Source organism: Cervus elaphus, chromosome 26, assembly GCF_910594005.1.
Source record: "Cervus elaphus chromosome 26, mCerEla1.1, whole genome shotgun sequence".
NCBI classification, from domain to species: domain Eukaryota; kingdom Metazoa; phylum Chordata; class Mammalia; order Artiodactyla; family Cervidae; genus Cervus; species Cervus elaphus.
The window spans coordinates 30,937,273-30,956,929 of record NC_057840.1 but is presented as its reverse complement, the minus strand read 5'-3'; the positions used below and the strand labels follow the sequence as shown (position 1 = coordinate 30,956,929).

Here is a 19,657-nt window from a genome sequence, read left to right as displayed (position 1 = left end):
AACAAGTTCACCATTTTTAAAATTAAAGAATACATTTATAAAAATTCCATTTTAAAACTAAAAGTATATTCTCTAGCAGTATGTATAAATATAACATGTTACTGTATGATCTTAAAACAAATCTGAAAGTGTTGCAATAATTTAAGACCTAGAACACTGAAACAAACAGCAAATGATTTCACTATTTTTTATCCTTGAAAACTATATAAAACCCTATTGAAGGTTTTAAAACTATGATCAGTTTAATTGTTTAAACTAGCAGCATATTCATGATTTTGGTATGTTTTATACATATGTATCACTTGATTTGAATGGAGAAATGTGAATTCAATGACAATAAAAAGTCTTCTTTACCTAAAAAAGTGCAGAAAAAATTCAAGTTTAAAGTTCAGTGCTCTTTATTTTGCAAAAACAAACAAAATCCCAAAAGTTAAAATGTAAAATAAATCTTTGCCACACAAAATTTACCTTTGGATATAGCTTTTCTAATGTCACATGAGAAAATGCCTTAAGCAAAACATATATGGAATATAGAACTCAGGGTAAAACTTTGAAGTCCATGGTGTCTTTCACGTATTTTCCTTTCCTCAGTTGTTTTCCCATCACTCCTGTAATCAAAAACTATGTAACACTTTCAGACTTGTTTAAAACACATATCTACACAAAATAACTTCAGAGAAACCTACAATTAAAAAGTTCTAAGGAAAAGAGATATATCTTTCTTTAAAGTTCTGTACTTAAATTGTCATATACTACACATAATAACAGACAATTAGCAGCATTTTTTCACATCCATAAAAAAATCAAATTAAGAAGTTAGCAATAGCTCAGTTATATCTATAACCATTTTTGGAAACAGTACAATTGAAATGCAAACCAAGGGAATTAAGATGATGCAAAACTTCAAATGAAGTAATATACAGAAGTTATCAGAAAGTTTCAAATAAACTTCTAAAGCAAATACATATGGATTTTGGTTTGAAAAGTGAAATGAACCAGATTATGTGGTACATATAGGGAAACCACCTCCTACTGACAGACTGCTAATCAATGAATTCTTCAATGATTTTAGAGTCAAGGACAAATGCAACAAAAAATAATGTTTGAGGATATGGAGGAAGCACACAAAAATCTTTCATTTTTCTAATATTTTCTATTTTGACTTTTTTTGGTTTGTTTTCCTGAAATCTTGGCTTGCTGGTGACTATAACTTTTTGTGTTAGAAAAAAAAATAGAGATGTTACCTCTCAAATTACAATAAATTCCCTGGGTTAGTTATTACTGCAGACTGTCTCTTATCTACAGACTGAATCAAGTATAACTCTGAGAAGCTTATTTCCTATTTTCAAAAATACTTCAAGCTTTCTAATCCTACGTGAGTTTCTAGTTTGCTGTGCATAATTTGTAGGTTAATTTAAAAATGAAATAAAATAACTCGAAACATTGATTCAAGGTTTTCTTATAAAATCCACCTCAGGTAAATGTATCTACTTCTCTATTTGAAAATAATTACAAGATTGATTCATTTTATATACAACAGGAAAAATGACAGTTGATATAAAAATTAAGTTGATATACAATTAACACAAAACAACATAGCAAATCAAATAATTGGAGCTAATGTGCCCTTACACATGAATGGGGAACCAACCATTCATGTATATCACTTTACTTAGTGCTTCTCAACTTCAAATCCATTAACTACTGATTTTACTGATGACACGAAACTGCACCTTTAAAAAATGGCCTTTGAAAACTTCCTGTGACATATCATGGAACAATGGGTTTATTAGATTATATATGATACAAATTAAGCAATTTGTAAACTGCTACATGTTCATCATAAAGCTGGCATTAACTAAACAGAAATGTTACTCATAGGTCTTCCTACAAATTCAAAAACTTTTGAAAATGACTGTATTTTAAAAATATTTCTTTTGGCTTGATCAATCATCTCTATCACATATATTCAATCCCTCCCTAATGACAAAGTAAATTTTAATGTAAACTTTCATATCCCGTAGTGCACGTCATAAAATGTAAACATAAGAGCTTTATCAATGAAAAGAGTAAAGAGGAAAAACGCAAGACAGACTTGTGAAATTAAGGTGTTCTATATATACCTTTAGATTGTATGGAATAGAAAAACAACCATCATGTTTGCTATCAATTTGTGCTCTGATTATCTCTTGATGACAAAAGAAAATGGTTTTAAACTATTTCTTTTGTAGAAGAAAATATTTTAAATTTCATTAAGTATAATGCTTCTAGATTATTCATCCTTTGTCGCTTTCAGAACGATCGGTAATAATCTCAGATGAGCCTGCAGAATGAGCTTACCTACTTCCAGGTCCATCCCATTATCTCTTTTCTGACTGTGTGTGCAGTTTTAGTACCAGTCATTTACTGTCCACTGATGGTCTCATTTGCTTTATGCTCCAATACAGAAACAATTTAATTACCAAAATGCATGTATTTTCCTTTTCGGTTTTTCAAAACCTTGAAAGGACACGTACAGATTTATAGTATATTTCTACAGAAAATACTTTGTAGGTCAGACTAGACTCTTAGATAATTATTGAGAATGGATGCTTTTGAGTTTTTCCATGCGACGGCATGTGCACTAAGAGTTAATTGCCTCATCACCTGAGTGTACTGGAACTGTTAGCAAATAAAGGGTGTTGTTTTTTTTTTTTTAAAGGGAGCTGAACATTTTACTGAAATAATGAAACATTTTTTAAAGCAGTTTTAATCAAACAATGCAAAGGTACATTGGGTTAAACATTTTATAAAAATTCAAGCAAAATTAAAAACTTAGCTGATTTCAACATCTCCACAAATTTAACCGGTAAGTATTTTGGTCAAATCCACCTTTAGCTGAATTAATGAGCACAATGACAAGAGACACTGAAGTATTCTCCTCAGCACAATGGAGGTTTTTCTCACTTTCCACACCGCACAGTCACTACATGGAAACTCCCAGAATGATGAGCAGTTCAGTCATGCTCTACACTTTTCTTTTCAATGAAAAGTGATGTATCGCCTTGTTTTGCTTTTGACAAAATATGGACTAAACACAGGTATACAATAACAAGAATCCAAGAGTAGCCCATACACAAGTCAACTATGTGTATGTTTTTATTATTTAAAGCCCACCATTCAGCTTATCTGTCTAAAGATAACAAACAGTTTGTTTTTTGTTTTTTTTCTTCACTAATGATACTGGTGACCAGTCAGTTGAAGGGAGGGAAAGGCCAAGACAGCAGTTTATACTTCAGTCGATGACACAAACATAACTGTTTCAGCTTCGAGACTTCTGACTTACTGCCTCTCCCTCCAAGAGGTCAAACACTGATGGCAAATAGGACAGCACGGGATCTGTTGGCATGTGAAAGTTTAATACAGGAATGATCCAGGAATAGTCCCTGCCACGTCTCCTCAAATCCCTCTGTTTCTTCATTTGTAACGTGTGACCACCATCCTAATTCCCAAGCTGTCAGCTCATGACTGGCCCGCACCATCTACTCCTCGTTGAGTGTGTGTGAGCACGCCTCAGTTAAAGCCACACGACTGAGGTAAGACAGGGCGTGATTGTGCTAGGAAAGAGCAGTATCCAGTGACAAACATCCCTTCTTGTTAACTTTCCTAAAGTGAAATCAATAACATAAAAAAGGAAAATTCTTTTTCCTTCTGGCTGACGTTGAACTTTAGCTGGGTTTCTGGTTATCAGAACTGGTACCACTTCTTATCTTTGTATTTCAACATCATCTAAAGGGGAGAAAACAAGAAAAAAACATGCTTTAAAAATGCCAGAATAACATTTATAAACTGGTTTCTGTAGTTTTCTGAAACATTAAATTATTCTGAAGCATTCTCCAGTTTTTAATATTCAGTATTCATACTGAACGCAAGAAATAAGAACTGTTCTGTTTCAAGGAAAAAAAGACTATATGAAGACGAGCATAGCAGGTCCTCACATTTCTTAAAAGACGTGATATGAGTAAATTTTAGCTCAGCGCATTCTTTGGTGACATAAGCTAATAACTTAAAAAATAAGTAACTTTCAGTTCTCTTAACTGAATTAAAAAGAACACTTAAAGAACCTGGAGAAGGAAAGGCTGAAATTAGTACTGCTGCCATCTACAGTTTGCGGAGTAGCTGACTCTGAGGCATGCACTTGTATAACACACTTTCCCTGCATGGATTCACTTGATCCTCACAACAACTCTATGTGCTGGGCATTGTTAGTCTCCCTGTTTTACAAATGAAGAAACTAAGGCTTAAAGAGGTTAGCCAAGATAACACAGTGGTGAAACTGGGATTTGAACCCATGTAGTCTAATCCAAAACCCATGATTTAACCAACTCAACGTACTGTCTTCTTTATACTCTCAAATATGGCTGAGGAACATTTGGTAGAAGGGAAAAGCTAACAGCTAGGGATTGAGCTCTTGGCTAAATATTTAGACCGTAGATACATTCTGAGGCTGACTGAAATGTTACATGCCTTAGAAATCACAGTCAGGTTTAGAGTTATGTGAACATAAGTCTTGACTTAGATGTGACGGCACTAGCCTTTATCTGAGGTGTGTGGGTCTCATACAAGGACTCATAAATCTCTTTGAAAACCTGGAAAAATCTCTCTTAGGCCAAGTTACCTCTTTCATACATGCTAGCTGTCAACATTATTGAGCAAGGAAGAGATGGCTTTTGACCTAAAGTTTAAAGAAGAGCTATTACTGACAGACTGGGTACTCAAATGTAAAAACAACTTTAATATGGTGTCTTCAGGTAATAAAAGCAGAACGTCTTTGAAGGCTAGGCTAGGAACTAAATGTGAGAAGTAGCCCAGTATAAAGTATCAGGGAGTGGCAGACCTGTCAAAATGAGAAACATGTACTCCATTCCACCTAACAGACTTTAAATTTGGTTAAAAAAAAAAAAATTCAGTTTTTCAAGGGTGTTATTCTGGCTAACAAAGAGTATTTGTAAGAGGGCCAATGAGGGCTCCCTTAATTCACAGTCTCTGATTCTAACCTCCACCACAGCTTCCTCGTTTATCAAGATGAATTCACTGCAAAAATGCACATTACTCCTCTGCGTGAATTGGTCTACAGACACATTTAGTATCGCTTCACTGGATTAAATCTACCTAAAGAATCAAGAGACAAATTATTTTCTTTTCTAGGAGAAGTTAGCAGTAGAATCTGAGGAATTTAGGAAAATTAGCTTTGTTTTTATTGTATTCCCTAACTACTGCAAAGCCACTGGTTTTGTCTAACACAAGCCTGAAGGGGGAGCAGGTTCCTTCAAAATTCATAATCTTCAGTTAAGAGACCAAAGGCTACTGAGAGTCTTGTAATGATTCCCTCTAGTGGCAAAATTTAGGAATTTGCAACCATACTGAGGATATGAGAAGAAAATCTATGTGTCAAAATAAAACAGATATAAAAACACAATTTTCATATTTGCTGTGTCTAGCCTTTTTGGCTTAGGCATCTGTCTGACAGACATACCTCGTGAGCATGTTTAGAGAACGAATCTGCACTGGATAACATCGCTGCAGTCCTTTCCTCCAGGTCGCTGAGTTTCTGCCCTCTCTCGTCGAGTGCCAGCCTGGCTCGGGCGAGCTCCCCAACAACTCCAGATGCGGCTCCTTTCACGCCTTCAATGCCCCCAGGGCCAGGGATGTGCTGAGCAAGGCTCCTTGAAGCCTTTCCTGAGGACGATTCTCCAACTGAATGATTTGATACATGGAAGAGTAACCCAGAAAATGAAAACTTTAATTAAGATAAAATTCTATCTCCTGATAGCATTAAAACACACTGGACTGACAATATAATTGAAGTATTTTTATATTTTACTTTGTAATTTATTATGTATTTTATCATGCTTGTTTTAACAATTAACTTTTAGATACTTTTCAAGTATATAGAAATACAACATACACTAATAAATATTTCATTCCAGTTCATATAGTAGAACTTGAGCAAAAAAAGTGACAATTATTTGTTGTAATGGATGATTGGTATACTGATACCACTTTAGTAACAGTAAAAAAAAAATCACTCTTAAGTGTCCAAAAATTAAAGATAAATTAAAGATATTTAAATTCAAAGACACAGATTTAAATTTACGTATTTGTTTTATTCACTCTGTACTTTCCTCACACTTAAAATACTATCCTTAGGCTTAGAAGAAAAATGTAGAATTTATTCAGTATTTCTTTTCAGTCTCCAAAAGTTGTACATAACCACATTCCTTTCTTTCTATCCATTTATCTTGTTGCTTACCAAATAGATCACATTTGTCTTCAACAGATCTCAGGAATTTATTGCTTTCTTTCCCTTTGCAACCTAGACCCTCATGACCTAACAGCCTCATGACTGCAAGTCTTCAAAATTCTGTTGAAAACTGATTTCAGATTCCCTCATACTTCAGCACACATTTCCTTCTTTAGAAATGTAATTCATACCATAACATTTGCTCCTAAACAATTCAGTAACTTGAAGTTTATTCAGAAGGCTGTACAACTACTAATTCTCAAGCATTTTCATTACTCAAAAACAAAACACCCAAACACCTGCATGATTATTAGCAGTCACTTTCCATTTCCCTCTCGTCTCAGTCCTTGGCAATCGATAATCTCCTCTGTCTCCACAAATTTTCCTATTCTGAACATTTCATACAAATGATTCACACACTGTGTGGCCTTTGTGTCTGCCTTCTTTCACTTAATGTCAAGATTCAATCATATGGTAGCATGTGGCAGTACTTCATCCTTCTTAATAACTGAGTACTAGTCTATTGTATGGATATGGATATGTGACATTTTGTTTATCTATTCATCAGTTAATGGACATTTGAGTTGTCGCCACTTTTTGGCTGTTATGACTAATGCTGCTATGAACATTTGTACAAGTTTTTGTGTGAACACACGTTTTCAATTCTCTTGGGTGTACACTTAGTAATGGAATTGTTGGGTCACGTAACTTCATGTTTAACTTTTTGAGAAACTGCTATAGTTTTCCAAAGAGGTTACACTATTTTATATTTCCACCAGCAACTTGTAAGGGTTCCAATTTCTCCATATTCTTGAGAAGATCATCTTTTTGAATACAACCATCCTAGTAAATGTGAAGTGGTATTTCATTGTGGTTTTGATTTGCATTTCTCTAATGACAAATGATATTGAGCATCTTTGCATGCGTTTATTGGCCATTTGTATGTTTTCTTTGGAGAAAAGTCTATTCAAATCCTTTGCCCATTTAAAATTGGACTATTTCGCTTTTTATTGTTGAATAGGAAGGAAAGTAATGACCAACCTAGACAGCATATTAAAAAGCAGAGACATTACTTTGCCAACAAAGGTCCATCTAGTCAAGGCTATGGTTTTTCCAGTGGTTATGTATGGATGTGAGAGATGGACTGAGAAGAAAGCTGAGCGCTGAAAAATTGATGCTTTTGAACTGTGGTGTTGGAGAAGACTCTTGAGAGTCCCTTGGACTGCAAGGAGATCCAACCAGTCCATCCTAAAGGAGATCAGTCCTGGGTGTTCATTGGAAGGACTGATGCTGAAGCTGAAACTCCAGTACTTTGGCCACCTCATGTGAAGAGTTGACTCATTGGAAAAGACCCTGATGCTGGTAGGGATTGGGGGCAGGAGGAAAAGGGGACGACAGAGGAAGAGATGGCCGGATGTCATCACCGACTTGATGGACATGAGTTTGAGTAAACTCCAGGAGTTGGTGGTGGACAGGGAGGACTGGCATGCTGCGATTCATGGGGTCGCAAGAGCCGGACATGACTGAGCGAATGAACTGAACTGAACTGAAGAATAAAGAAATTTTAAGAATTTTTTTTTTTAACACTCTGGCTATTAGACTCAATAGATATCATTATGTTTTCTGACTTTTAATTTTGGAACATAATTTATTGTTTTCTTTGGTTGGTTTTGATTTAGGTGTTATATCTGAGAAACCACTGTGTAATTTAAGGTCTCAAAGATTTATACTTAGGTTTTCTTCTAAGAGTTTTATAGTTTTAGCTCTTACATTGAGGTCTTTGATCCATTTTGAGTTATTAATTTTTGTGTATGGTGTGAGTCGGAGTCTCTTGCATGTGGATATCCACTGTCCCAACACCATTTGTTAAAAGACCACTCTTTCACCATTGAAGTTTCTTGGCATCCATGTAGAAAATCAATTGACCACACATGTATGGGCTTATTTCTGGGCTCTCAATTCTTGTCCATTGGTCTATGTATCCATCCTAATGCCTGTACCACACTATCTTGATTGATTCCTGATTTGTAACAACATTGGAAATCAAAATGTGACTTGGATCTTTTTTCTTTACAAAAAATTTTTGTGTGTGTGTGTTTGTGTGGCTATTTTGAATCCTTTTCATTTCCATATGAATCTCAGAAACTGCTTATTTCTTTCTTCAAAAAACCGGCTTGGACTTTTGACAGGGATTGTGTTGAACATATAGATCAACATGGGGAGTAGTGCCATCTCAGCAATATTAAATTTTCCAATCCATGAATGTAGATATTAATCCATTTATTTCTTAATTTCTTTAAACAATGTTTGAATTTTTTAGCATATTTTTTAGTGTATGTTCTAGTATTTCATCTTTTTGATAAATGAAACTCCTTTCTTAATTTAATTTTTGGTTTGTCCATTGCTAGTGTATAGAAATGCAATTGATTCTTTATATGGACCTTGTATCCTAAAATCTTGCTGAACTTGTTTATTGCCTAGAATGTGTTTAATTTTCTAATTAAAAATTTATTTTGGCCACACAGTGCAGCTTGCAAGATCTTGGTTCCCCAACCAGGGATTGAGCGCCCAGGGCCATGGCAGTGAAAGAGCTGAGTCCTAACCACCAGTAGTTAGAACCACGGTGTATGTGTGTGGTTTCCTTAAGATTTTCTATAGGCAGGGCTGTCATCTGCAAAGAGAGACAGTTTCATTCCTTCCATTCCAACTGCATGCCAACTATCTTCTCTTTTTGCCTAACTGCCCTGGTTTAAAGACTCTAGTACAGTGGTAAACAGAAGAGGTGAGACCTTTGAATTCCCAAATAAAATTTAGAATATACTACAAAGTTTGGGGCAGCGAGTTGATAAGGGCTTCATTAAATGTTCATTTGTGTATATGCTCACATCAGTTTTACTCTTAAGCTATGGCCCTTGGTTGGGGTCCTTTCAAAGAGGACGCGTTATTTATCAGGGTTGCCACCTGAGCGAATTCTGGAAGCCTATCTCGCTGGTCCTAACACAGTTCAGAATTTCAGCTTGTTGCTTTAGATTAGCAAAGTACTCCAGGGCAAAAGTGGCCTCAGGTTGCAATGCTTACCACCTTTCCCCATGTATATTGTCTTCATTATATCATTAGCTCATTGATGTTTATAAAAATTGAATTTTGTACAGCTTTATCAATTAATCTTGGTAAGAATGTTATTCTAAATTATCAGTCCCCCATGACTTGAAGACAGAGAAGGCAATGGCACCCCACTCCAGTACTCTTGCCTGGAAAATCCCATGGACAGAGGAGCCTGGTGGGCTGCAGTCCATGGGCTTGCTAAGAGTTGGACATGACTGAGCGACTTCACTTTCACTTCTCACTTTCATGCATTGCAGAAGGAAATGGCAACCCACTCCAGTGTTCTTGCCTTGAGAACCCCAGGGATGGGGAGCTTGGTGGGCTGCCGTCTATGGGGTCGCAGAGAGTCGGACACGACCGAAGCGACTTAGCAGCATGACCTGAAGAACAGTCTTCATTTTTTAAATGAATTAAAACTGACCAATCCTCATTACCAAGATGACTGACCAATCATTAGGATAAATTTTTAAAATGAAACTGTACTACACTCTTATTTGCTAATATTTAATCTTACAGTTTTTCTAGTAAACTGAACAGAAAAGGAGAATTCTAGTATATTCTAGTAAAAAACAAAGAATAAAAGAAAATAATAATTCAAGAATAGCTAATAGCTCCTATTTGAAAGAAAGGTGAAACATGCATTGATTTACTAGTTCATTCAAGGACCAATTTCCAACTTGTGCCAATTCTATGGAAGATAGTACATGAACTAGACGTTACATTTTAAATAATCTTCTAAGTGCAATGAGAGTAGCTCTGGAGGTTTTGTAAGATAAAATAAATGTTAACATAAAAACTTTTTCGAAGTTAATGTTATCAACTAAAGTCCATTACAGAATTAAAATAATAATAAAAATCATATTTAACGAAAGCTAGAAAATATTTTCAAATTACTCACTTAAAGCTTATTCCTTTTTAGCCTGAAGCCATGCTGATTTTGATTTGCTGAGTAAAATATTCCCCTGATTTGAGTTAGAATATGACAGAAAACAATTTTATGCATTTTGCTAAAAGATGGATCCATCAATTGTCGTGACAGAGAGGAAAAAGGTGAACATAAATTTATACACATAAGAAAAATTTACATGGCTTGAATGTTTGTTTTATAGATATATTATCCAAATTAAATAAATCAACTTACACAGTTCTTCTCTATCAAGAGATTGTGCACCACCTCCAAACAAGCCTTTAAAGAATCCCCTGTTTGGTGCTTCAGGTGTTTCTACAGGAGTGAAGAGTTCACCCAACATTTCCTTTAAAATCAAAACAAATTGTAATTGTTAAAGTTTCAGGGACACTAAACTATAACCACAAAACTAGCACTGTAAACTCTTTAACTAAAACTTATAACATTAGCTGTTGAGGTTCACAATTAATGAGCACATTTCAAATGATCAGATCTAGAACAGTCTGATTTGGTCAAACAATAAGTTATTAAGACTAACTTGATTAAGAGTAACTTGTTTGCCACTTTGGCTAGATTACTTTCTTCACATTTTAAGCAAAGATGATTTAAGCTTAAACTGTGAGGAGAGTGCAATCTTTATGATAAAGTGTTCATATAACTATAACTCGTATTATCAAAAATTGGTAACTGTATTAATAACTAGGTCTTCTTACATTAGAAAGAAGAAAATATATTAGCAAATTGAAAAGTCTAGTGTAATGATAGCTGAGTCAGAAAATTAGTAGTTTACAAAGACACACATCTTTTTTCATAAACATATGCTGGGAACAGAATTATGCCAACATACACCTAGAATTCCAGAAATCTGCCTGAGAGATGGAAAGGCTTCTTTCTAAACTGTCATATTTTCCTGAAATTTTTGTCAATATTCTTCAGAGTACAGAAACGGTAAAGGTAAGTCAGCAGACAAGAAAAACTGCTGACATTTTACTCACTTTGTAGATGAGACATAAAGAGAGAAGAGAAGTTTCTATAAAAGAAGGATGGTAGTAATATTATTTACAAGGCAACTCTGGGAACCTTTACAAGCAAAATAAAAGTATAGTGAGGCTTGGGATTGCATTTCTGCCCCGTAAAGAGAAGTAGCTGTGATAGAAATGACAAGTACACAATTGGTTCCAGGTAGTTCTGTCTGATATTACATTACAGTTGGAGCTAAAAATATGTATTTTATAGAGTTTCTTTCTTAGAGCTGGGCTAAGCAAGTTAATAAAGGATGTCCCAAGATTTTACTTTTAGATATATCCATATTTCTTTTTTTCATTTTTTGGTTGCACCTTTTGTTTTGTGGGATCTTAATTCCTTGACCAGAGATTGAGGCCAGGCCCTCAGCAGGGAGAGCATGGAGTCTTAACCACTGACCACCAGGGAATTCCCAGATATAACCATATTAATGTTGTCTCCCCAACCAGATTATGAATGAAAGGAGATAATGTTAATGGTATACAACACAGAGTTTCATTTATAAGGCTGAAGTGGATTGAAGGCTTTACATTTAAATTTTCTTTCCTCTGGATTTCTATAAAGTGGAGTAAAACTAGAATGAAAAACTCCCTAAAGTCAATAAATCAAACCTGTTAAAATCCACCACAGAATATAGTAATACCTATTATTTAATTCAAATTTACATTTGCCTGTATAACAGAGGTGATTTTAGACATATTTCCAATCTTTTTTATACAATATTCTGAAGATTGTAATTTAAACTGCATTTATTAAGTTGATACAACAAACTGCAAACAGCTACCATTTGAGTGTCTTTTATGCTAAGTCAATAGTAAGACATATATAGACATATATAGAGTCACAGCATAAAAATATGCTCTTTCAAATTTACCTCACTTCAGAATTGTGGTTTACTCTTCTTAATTAGTGTTTAATGATCATGTAATTTTATAAGTATAAAGTAGGATATTTAAAATGCAGAGATTATAGTTGTAAATTAAGAGTCACTATAGTGTACTGGGATGAGTATAAATTGGAACCACATGGACCTGGGTTTGATTCTCACCTCTGCCTTTTACATGCAGAGGGATCTTAGGCAAATCAGTCTCTCAGAGAACTGGTTTCCTTAACTTTATAAAGAACGAACATTAATACTTACCTCTCAGGAATGTTACCAGGGTTAAAGATAAGGAAGATTATCTTTAATGAGTTAAAGATAACACAAAATGCCAACATTAGAAACTGAGTGATGTCTACATTAAATAGAAAAATCTCCTTTCACATGGAGATGAAACAAATTAGAAAATATGAAGTCATTTATCTTTAGATTAACACTGTGAACATAAATCTTTAAAGGAAGTTTAAAATGAGGCATTTCTTAAAGAGTCTGCACAGTCTGTTAGTATTAGGATTTGGAGAGGAATACTGATGTTACAAAAAGTATGTATTTCCATACCATTGAATAGTATCTTAAATACTTTTCATTTGTATTTAACTAAAAATTTTAATTATGATAAACATACTCTTTAGAACAATTAACTTTAATGACTAATAAACTTTGGTAAAATCTAAATAGATTTGTATTATCTGTGATATTTCTCTACATCTAGTAATAGTAATACATCTGAAACAATGTCTGGAACTTTTAAACTACTCTAAAATACGAAGGTACAGAAGCAAATATACTTGTCTGATGTTAGACAACTGTATCTCATTTGTCATTTGTGTTAATAAATAAGTGATAAAATATAGAAAACTAATTTCATGAATGAGTCAATGCATACGCTTTATCACTTTTTTCTTAAACTGAACTGTAATATTTTATTAGTTGACTTATTTTATTACCTTCAGATGTACAACATAATGATTCAATATTTGTATAGATCATACTCCATTTAAAGTTATTATAAAATTGGGCCTTTCCTGGTGGTCCAGTGGCTGAGACTGTACTCCCAAATGTAGGGGGCCCGGGTTTAATTCCCGGTCACAGAACTAGATCCCACATGCTGCAGTTAAAGGATCGATCCTGCATACTACAACGAAGATAGAACTAAGACCTGGAGCAGGTCTTAGTTATAAATAAATTTTATTTTATATAAATAAATAAAAGTTAAAAAAATAAAATTATTATAAAATATTGACTATAATCCCCATGCTGTACAATACATCCTTATAGCTTATTTATTTCATACATAGCTGTAATCTCTCACCCCTATATTGCTCTTCTTTCCTTCCCTCTGCCTACTGGTAATCCCTAGTTTGTTTTCTATACCTCTGAGTCTGTTTCTGTTTTACTATATATATTTGTTTATTTTTTAGATTCCACATATAAGTGATAATACACTGTATGCCTTTCTCTGACTTATTTCACTAAGCGTAATACCTTCCATGTCTATATAGGTAACTGGCAAAATTTAATTCTTACTTTGGATAAATAGCATTCCATCATATGTATGTATATGTGTGTGTATATCTATTTATCTATCACATTTTCTTTATTCATTCATCTGCTGATGGGACACTTATGTTCTTCCATATCTTGGCTACTTTAAGAATGGCTATCATCAAAAAGTCCACAAATAACAGATGCTGGGAAGGATGTGGAGGGAAGGAAACTGCTGGTGGGAGTTTAGTACACAGCTGGTGGGAACGTGAACTGGTGCAGGCGCTATGGAAAACTGTTCTCCAAAAACCTAGAACCACCTTATGATCCAGCAATTCCACTCCTGGGTATATAGCTGAAGAAAATGAAAACACCAATATTCACGGCACTATCTCAACACTAAGTATTACATCAGGTGTAGATTTTCCTAGATGCCTTTTAAGTTCCCATTTATACCTTGTGTGACTTTTTTTAGTCAGGAATGGATGCTGAATTTTGTCAACTGCTTCTTGTTTTTTAAATTTACTAATGTGAATTCCATAGATTGATTTATAAATGTGAAGTCAACTCTACATTCCTGGGATAAATCCTATTTGGTTATTATGAATTATCATGACCAGAATTATCCATCTGATATACTGTTAGGTTCAATTTGCTAAAATTTTGCTTAGAATTTTAACATGTATATTTGTAAAGAATATTGATCTATATGTAATTTTATTTTAAAATCATTGGTTTTGGTAACATGTTCTATGAACATACCATTAACAAGATGGGAAGCATTTCCCCTCTTTAATTTTTGAAAGAGTTTTATATAGAACTGGTACCATTTCTTCCTGAAATGTTGATAGAATTCACAAAAGAAGCCACCGAGGCCTCAATTTTCTTTGTCCAAGGTTTCTAACTTCAATTTTCCTATAGTATTCTCTGGGTTATCTATATTTTTCTTGACTGAACTTTGGTAATACATGTCTCACATGACATTTGCCCATTTCCTAAGTTTTTCAATTTACTGGCCTACAGCTGTTCATAGTATTTCCTTATTATCCATTTTAATTAGCATTTGTGGAATCTACAGAAGTCACTTCTCTCACTCTTGATACTGGTAAATTTCTAACTTCTCTCTTCACAATCAGTCTGGCTTGAGATCAATTTTATTGGTTTCAGAGATCAAGTTTTTTACTTCACTGACGTTTTCTATCTCACTGATTTACATTTGGATATTTACTATTTTCTTTCTTCTGTTTACTTTGGGTTTAACTTGCTCTTCTTTTTCAGTTTCTTAAGGTGGAAGCTGAAGTCACTGATTTGATGAGAACTTCTTTTCGCAAAATCGGACATGACAGAGCATACATGTCATGTCTTTTCAAATACAGATGTTTTAGTGCTATAAATTTTCCAAGTATAAACACTCAATTGTTTTTCTCTATTGCTATGCTTTCAAGTTACTTAATCTTTTTTTCTCTAATGTCTAATCTGTTGTTAATTCCATCCAGTATATTTTTCATCTCTAACACTATACATTTTCATCTCTACAAGTTCAATTTTGGTCTTTATATCTTCTATGTTCCTACTTAACTTTTAGGTACATATGCTTAGTCACTCAGTTGTGTCCGACTCTTTGCAACTCCATGGACTGGAGCCCACCAGGGTCCTCTGTCCCTGAGGGTTCACCAGCCAAGAATACTGGAGTGGGTTGCCATGCCCTCCTCCAGGGGATCTTCCCAACCCAGGGATTGAACCCAGGTCTCCTGCATTGCAGGTGGATTCCTGAGCCACCAGGGAAGCCCAAGAATACTGGAGTAGACAGCCTGTTCCTTCTCCAGGGGCTCTCTCTGATCCAGAAATCAAACTGGGGTCTCCTGCATTGCAGGTGGATTCTTTATCAGCTGAGCTACCAGAATACAGTTCTAATTGTAGTACAGTTATAACTAGAATTTTGTTTCACTCTCAGGGTTTATAATATCAGGAGTATGCTTCTAGTATAGTCTAGCTTACTGAAATACTACCACTAACATGTGAGTGCACATACTTTCTGCTGAGCACTGTGCTGGTAAGAACTTTATGTGTACTGTCTCCTTTAATCCACAACAGATCCTATGACATTAGGTATTTTTATCCTCATTTTAAATATAATGAAGTTCAGACATACTAACTTGTCTCAGGTCACATAACTGTGTAACTAGCAAAGCTAGGACTTAAATTCATTCTTCTTGACTCCAAAGCTCATATTCTAAAAATAAGTCACAAATTAAAGTTTATAAACCAGCAAAATATGGCTAACTAACTAAAAACTTCCACAATAAAGTTCCCTTAGGTAATGGTTTCTCTAAATATCAATGAATATTTTAGCTCTAATATTTAAAGAGCACTTTTATTTAAAAAGTTCAAGCTAAACTGATCATTTCCAACAAATATACAAGCACATAAAGCACTCAATACTTTTAAAAGATACAGTTTTATAAAGATTGTGTAATCTCTCACAAATAGATCAACAAAAATATTTAGAGGAAAATTATCAAATCTTATTTCTCCTGATAATGTGTATATATCCTTTGAATAGAGCATATGAGAAGGAATGACAACAATTTGTCCTAAAATAGATATAATTATTTTCACATCAACATATGTCTTTAAAAAGGATTTTTTCTTTTGTTTCTATATAATAAATATTTATTCTGTGTGGAGAGTGGTATAAAACAGATGTAGTATTTTGTATTTCTTTGACATCACTGGCGAGAAAAAATATGGAATGATGAGATGGAGTCCCTCTTATAATAGGAATCTGATGAAGATACTTTATTACCAATATCAAAGCATATGCTCTCAAGTTCTCAAGAAAAGCTTTGAATTTTCTCATGGAGTAGAAGGGATGGATAATATAAGGGACCTTAGAAAATATTTTACCTCTGAAGAAATGATAGTGATAGTTTTGTTATGTACCTGAAGATTCTCACAGGTTTCTTGACTGTAAGTGAGTCTCTGGATTTCTGTAGGTGAGACAAGATACAAGGCTTGTCCGTTGTTGGTGAAGCAGAACGTTCTGGCTATCCGCATGTTGGTAAGAGGCAAGTAATACACATCCAGTAGAGGCCTTAAACTCGGCAAACTTGAGAATACAATGAAAAACTTGTTAACAGACAGGTAGGCTTTAGTTTTGAACAAATACTACAGGAAGTAAAAATGGCAGGGACCTTCTAAACCTCATGATTTAGTGTACCTGAGTGGGAGATAAAACTGATTTCTTTTCCTCATGTACGTGTTCACTAGTAACTGAATGAAAATAAATTCTCAGTGTATATGACTGTAAGCAAATTAAAAGCACTTCTTCCAAACTGAATACAATTCTGCAATATTATGTTCTGAGGGGAGAAAATGCTGTGTTTGTGTTTAAAAAACAAACAAAAAACCTCTTACCTAAAAGTCATAATGTGTCTCTTACCTAAAAGTCATAATGTGTCCATTGGCACAGAAGCAGGCAAGGCAGATGCTGTTGCTTAACGATACAATGTCTCCACGAAGCACAAATGAGGTCTCTGTGATGTTCTGCTTGTAAGCACAGTTCTGGGTTGGCAATGAGATCACTTTTGCTTGCTTTTCAGAACATATCACTGCATACTGGTTTTCACTGATTTCCTGAGAAGAGGAGGGAGATACAGAGACAGGTCTTCTTTTCTTCACTTTCTCTTTCTCATCCTTTTCTTCAGGGACATTGTGTTCCTTCCAGGGTTCATGGGCAGGTGGCACTAGGCAGCCTGTAGAGTCCAGGAAGGCCATTCTCAGGATCGCCCCCTTTAACCTCAATATCGTACCTACAATTGCAATTTCAGTAAATAAAAAGCATTTTACTCCAGACAGTAAATACGTTTATTCCAACTCTGACACATACTAGACGCTCAAAAATATGTAGAATATATACTGAACCAAAACTGTACACTGGCTCGCTGACAGCATTCAAACCTCAAGCTTGATATCTGAATCTGGAAAAAGATCTCAATAAGTGTTACCAAACTGATAAATGCTGGGATGTCTAGAGCTAGGTCTCATATTCACACCTGGCAAGTGTACTACTGTTGAATGTAAGTAGATGGCATCTAGGGCTGCAAGGTCCAATATCGCAGCCCAGCGCCTAGCCATGTGAACTGTGGCTCGTCCACACTGTGGCATGCTGTAAGAGTGAAATATAGGAAATAACTCAATAATATAAAAATACTGATTACATGCTAAAATGATTTAGCATTTTGCATAGACTGGGCTAAATGAAATTGGTTATACTAAAATTAATTTCACTTGTTTGTTTTGCCATTTTAATATGGCTACTAGAAAATTTATATGTATAATATATAAACAAGGAATATACTAGAGAGCAAAATCATGCTTTCTTTTTTCCCCTCATTTTTAATATAGGAACAGTATAAATCTTTTCTTCTTAAAATTTTTTGTTAAATTACCTTTTCTAATTCTTCAAAGAAGAAAGACAATCTTAAGACTTCACACTTAGAGATTAAAAGTAGCTAAGTGTATTAAAAAACTTTTCTGTTTTTTCCCTAAAACTAAATATGTACCATCCTTCTGCTTACAGAACATACTATTTCAAGGTATCCTAGAATGCGACAGAACAACAGTATTTTGTTTTCATTTTCTTATGTAGTAATCATTTTAGACATGATCCTAACATTTAAAAAAATGCAAAACTTGATTGGCTGTATAAGTAAATGATATTCTGGTCTCTTAATCCATGTATTCCTTCAATTAAAAGCAAAAGACTGTAACTATCTCCATTCAGAATTCTTAGACTGATTCAAACATGAAAAGCAAAGGCTTCTATTAAACTATAGTAAAGCGAACTTTCAAGGGCAGTCCAGCAGCAGCGCATACATACCGCTTGGAGACACAATCACTGGCTGAAGAAGCCTTTGCTCTCCTCCTGGGGGAAGGTTCAGTGCGATGACCAGCACTGTTCCCAGCGTGGTGCCGACCCACAGACACGGGGAAGGGGCTGAATCTGTCTTTCGAGTAAAAGTCTCACAGAAATGAAGAGCAGAGATTGCTTCCCGGGATTCTTTATCAATGCTGGTTACACTTGAGCTCCGTGATCGGCTGAAGGAATTATCTTTTATGTCTGAAATGATTTTAAATGCTGTGAGATTACTCAGGTTATAAAATAATCATGTTTTTAGTTTGGTATAAGTGAGTGAAAGTCGCTCAGTCATGTCCAACTCTGCGACCCCATGGACCATATGGTACATGGAATTCTCCGGGTCAGAATACTGGAGTGGGTTGCCACTCCCTTCTCCGGGGGATCTTTCCAACCCAGGGATTGAACCCAAGTCTCCCGCATTGCATGTGGATTCTTTACTGTCTGAACCACCAGGGAAGCCCATTTAGTTTGTTATAAATTTTGTCAAATAATTAATCTGCAAAAAGAGAAAAATCTACAGCATATTTCATTTTAATTGAAAAGAAAAACAATTTACTTTTATGCTAACAATTTTGCCCATTGCTCATACATAAAACACAAAGGGAAAAATCCACACTTGTGAGAACTGGGCTCGGGGCAGCCAAGGGGTTTTCCGATGCATGACCTCTGCAGTTTTGGTGTAGCTCTCTGCTGGTATCTTGGCTGCTTTTCCAACTGTAGTCATTACTACCTTTTCTCATGGAGAAGGAAATGGCAGCCCACTCCAGGATTCTTGCCTGGAGAATCCCGTGGACAGAGGAGACTGGTAGGCTACAGTCCATGGAGTCGCAGAACTGGATATGACGTAGCGACTAAACCACCACCACCATCTTTTCTCATGTGCTGCCTCTTCCTTTGGTATAATATAGTTCACGATTAGGCAGTACTAGCAAAGTTGGTATTTTCAATTTTCTACATTTAAAAAAATGCATTTATAAGTACTCTGATTCTACCTTCAAATTTATTGTATGATGGACTTTTTTTCTTCAAATCTGTCCATATGAAAGCCTTCAT

The 19,657-nt window shown here is 34.9% G+C and overlaps 1 protein-coding gene across 4 annotated transcripts in view; it reads right to left on the bottom strand.

The window, feature by feature from the left end:
* Nucleotides 1–380: 380 nt before the first annotated feature.
* STXBP5 (syntaxin binding protein 5) overlaps nucleotides 381–19,657 on the bottom strand; it is a 152,858-nt gene continuing 133,581 nt past the window's right edge. For all 4 annotated transcript variants that reach the window (XM_043887954.1, XM_043887955.1, XM_043887956.1 and 1 more), the window contains 6 exons: nucleotides 18,566–18,805; nucleotides 17,126–17,495; nucleotides 16,627–16,792; nucleotides 10,530–10,641; nucleotides 5,516–5,736; nucleotides 381–3,768 (listed from right to left, as the gene is read on the bottom strand). In XM_043887954.1, the coding sequence (XP_043743889.1) occupies nucleotides 3,727–3,768; nucleotides 5,516–5,736; nucleotides 10,530–10,641; nucleotides 16,627–16,792; nucleotides 17,126–17,495; nucleotides 18,566–18,805 (1,151 nt within the window). In that variant the 3' untranslated portion in view covers nucleotides 381–3,726. The remainder of the gene's footprint in view (nucleotides 3,769–5,515; nucleotides 5,737–10,529; nucleotides 10,642–16,626; nucleotides 16,793–17,125; nucleotides 17,496–18,565; nucleotides 18,806–19,657) is intronic.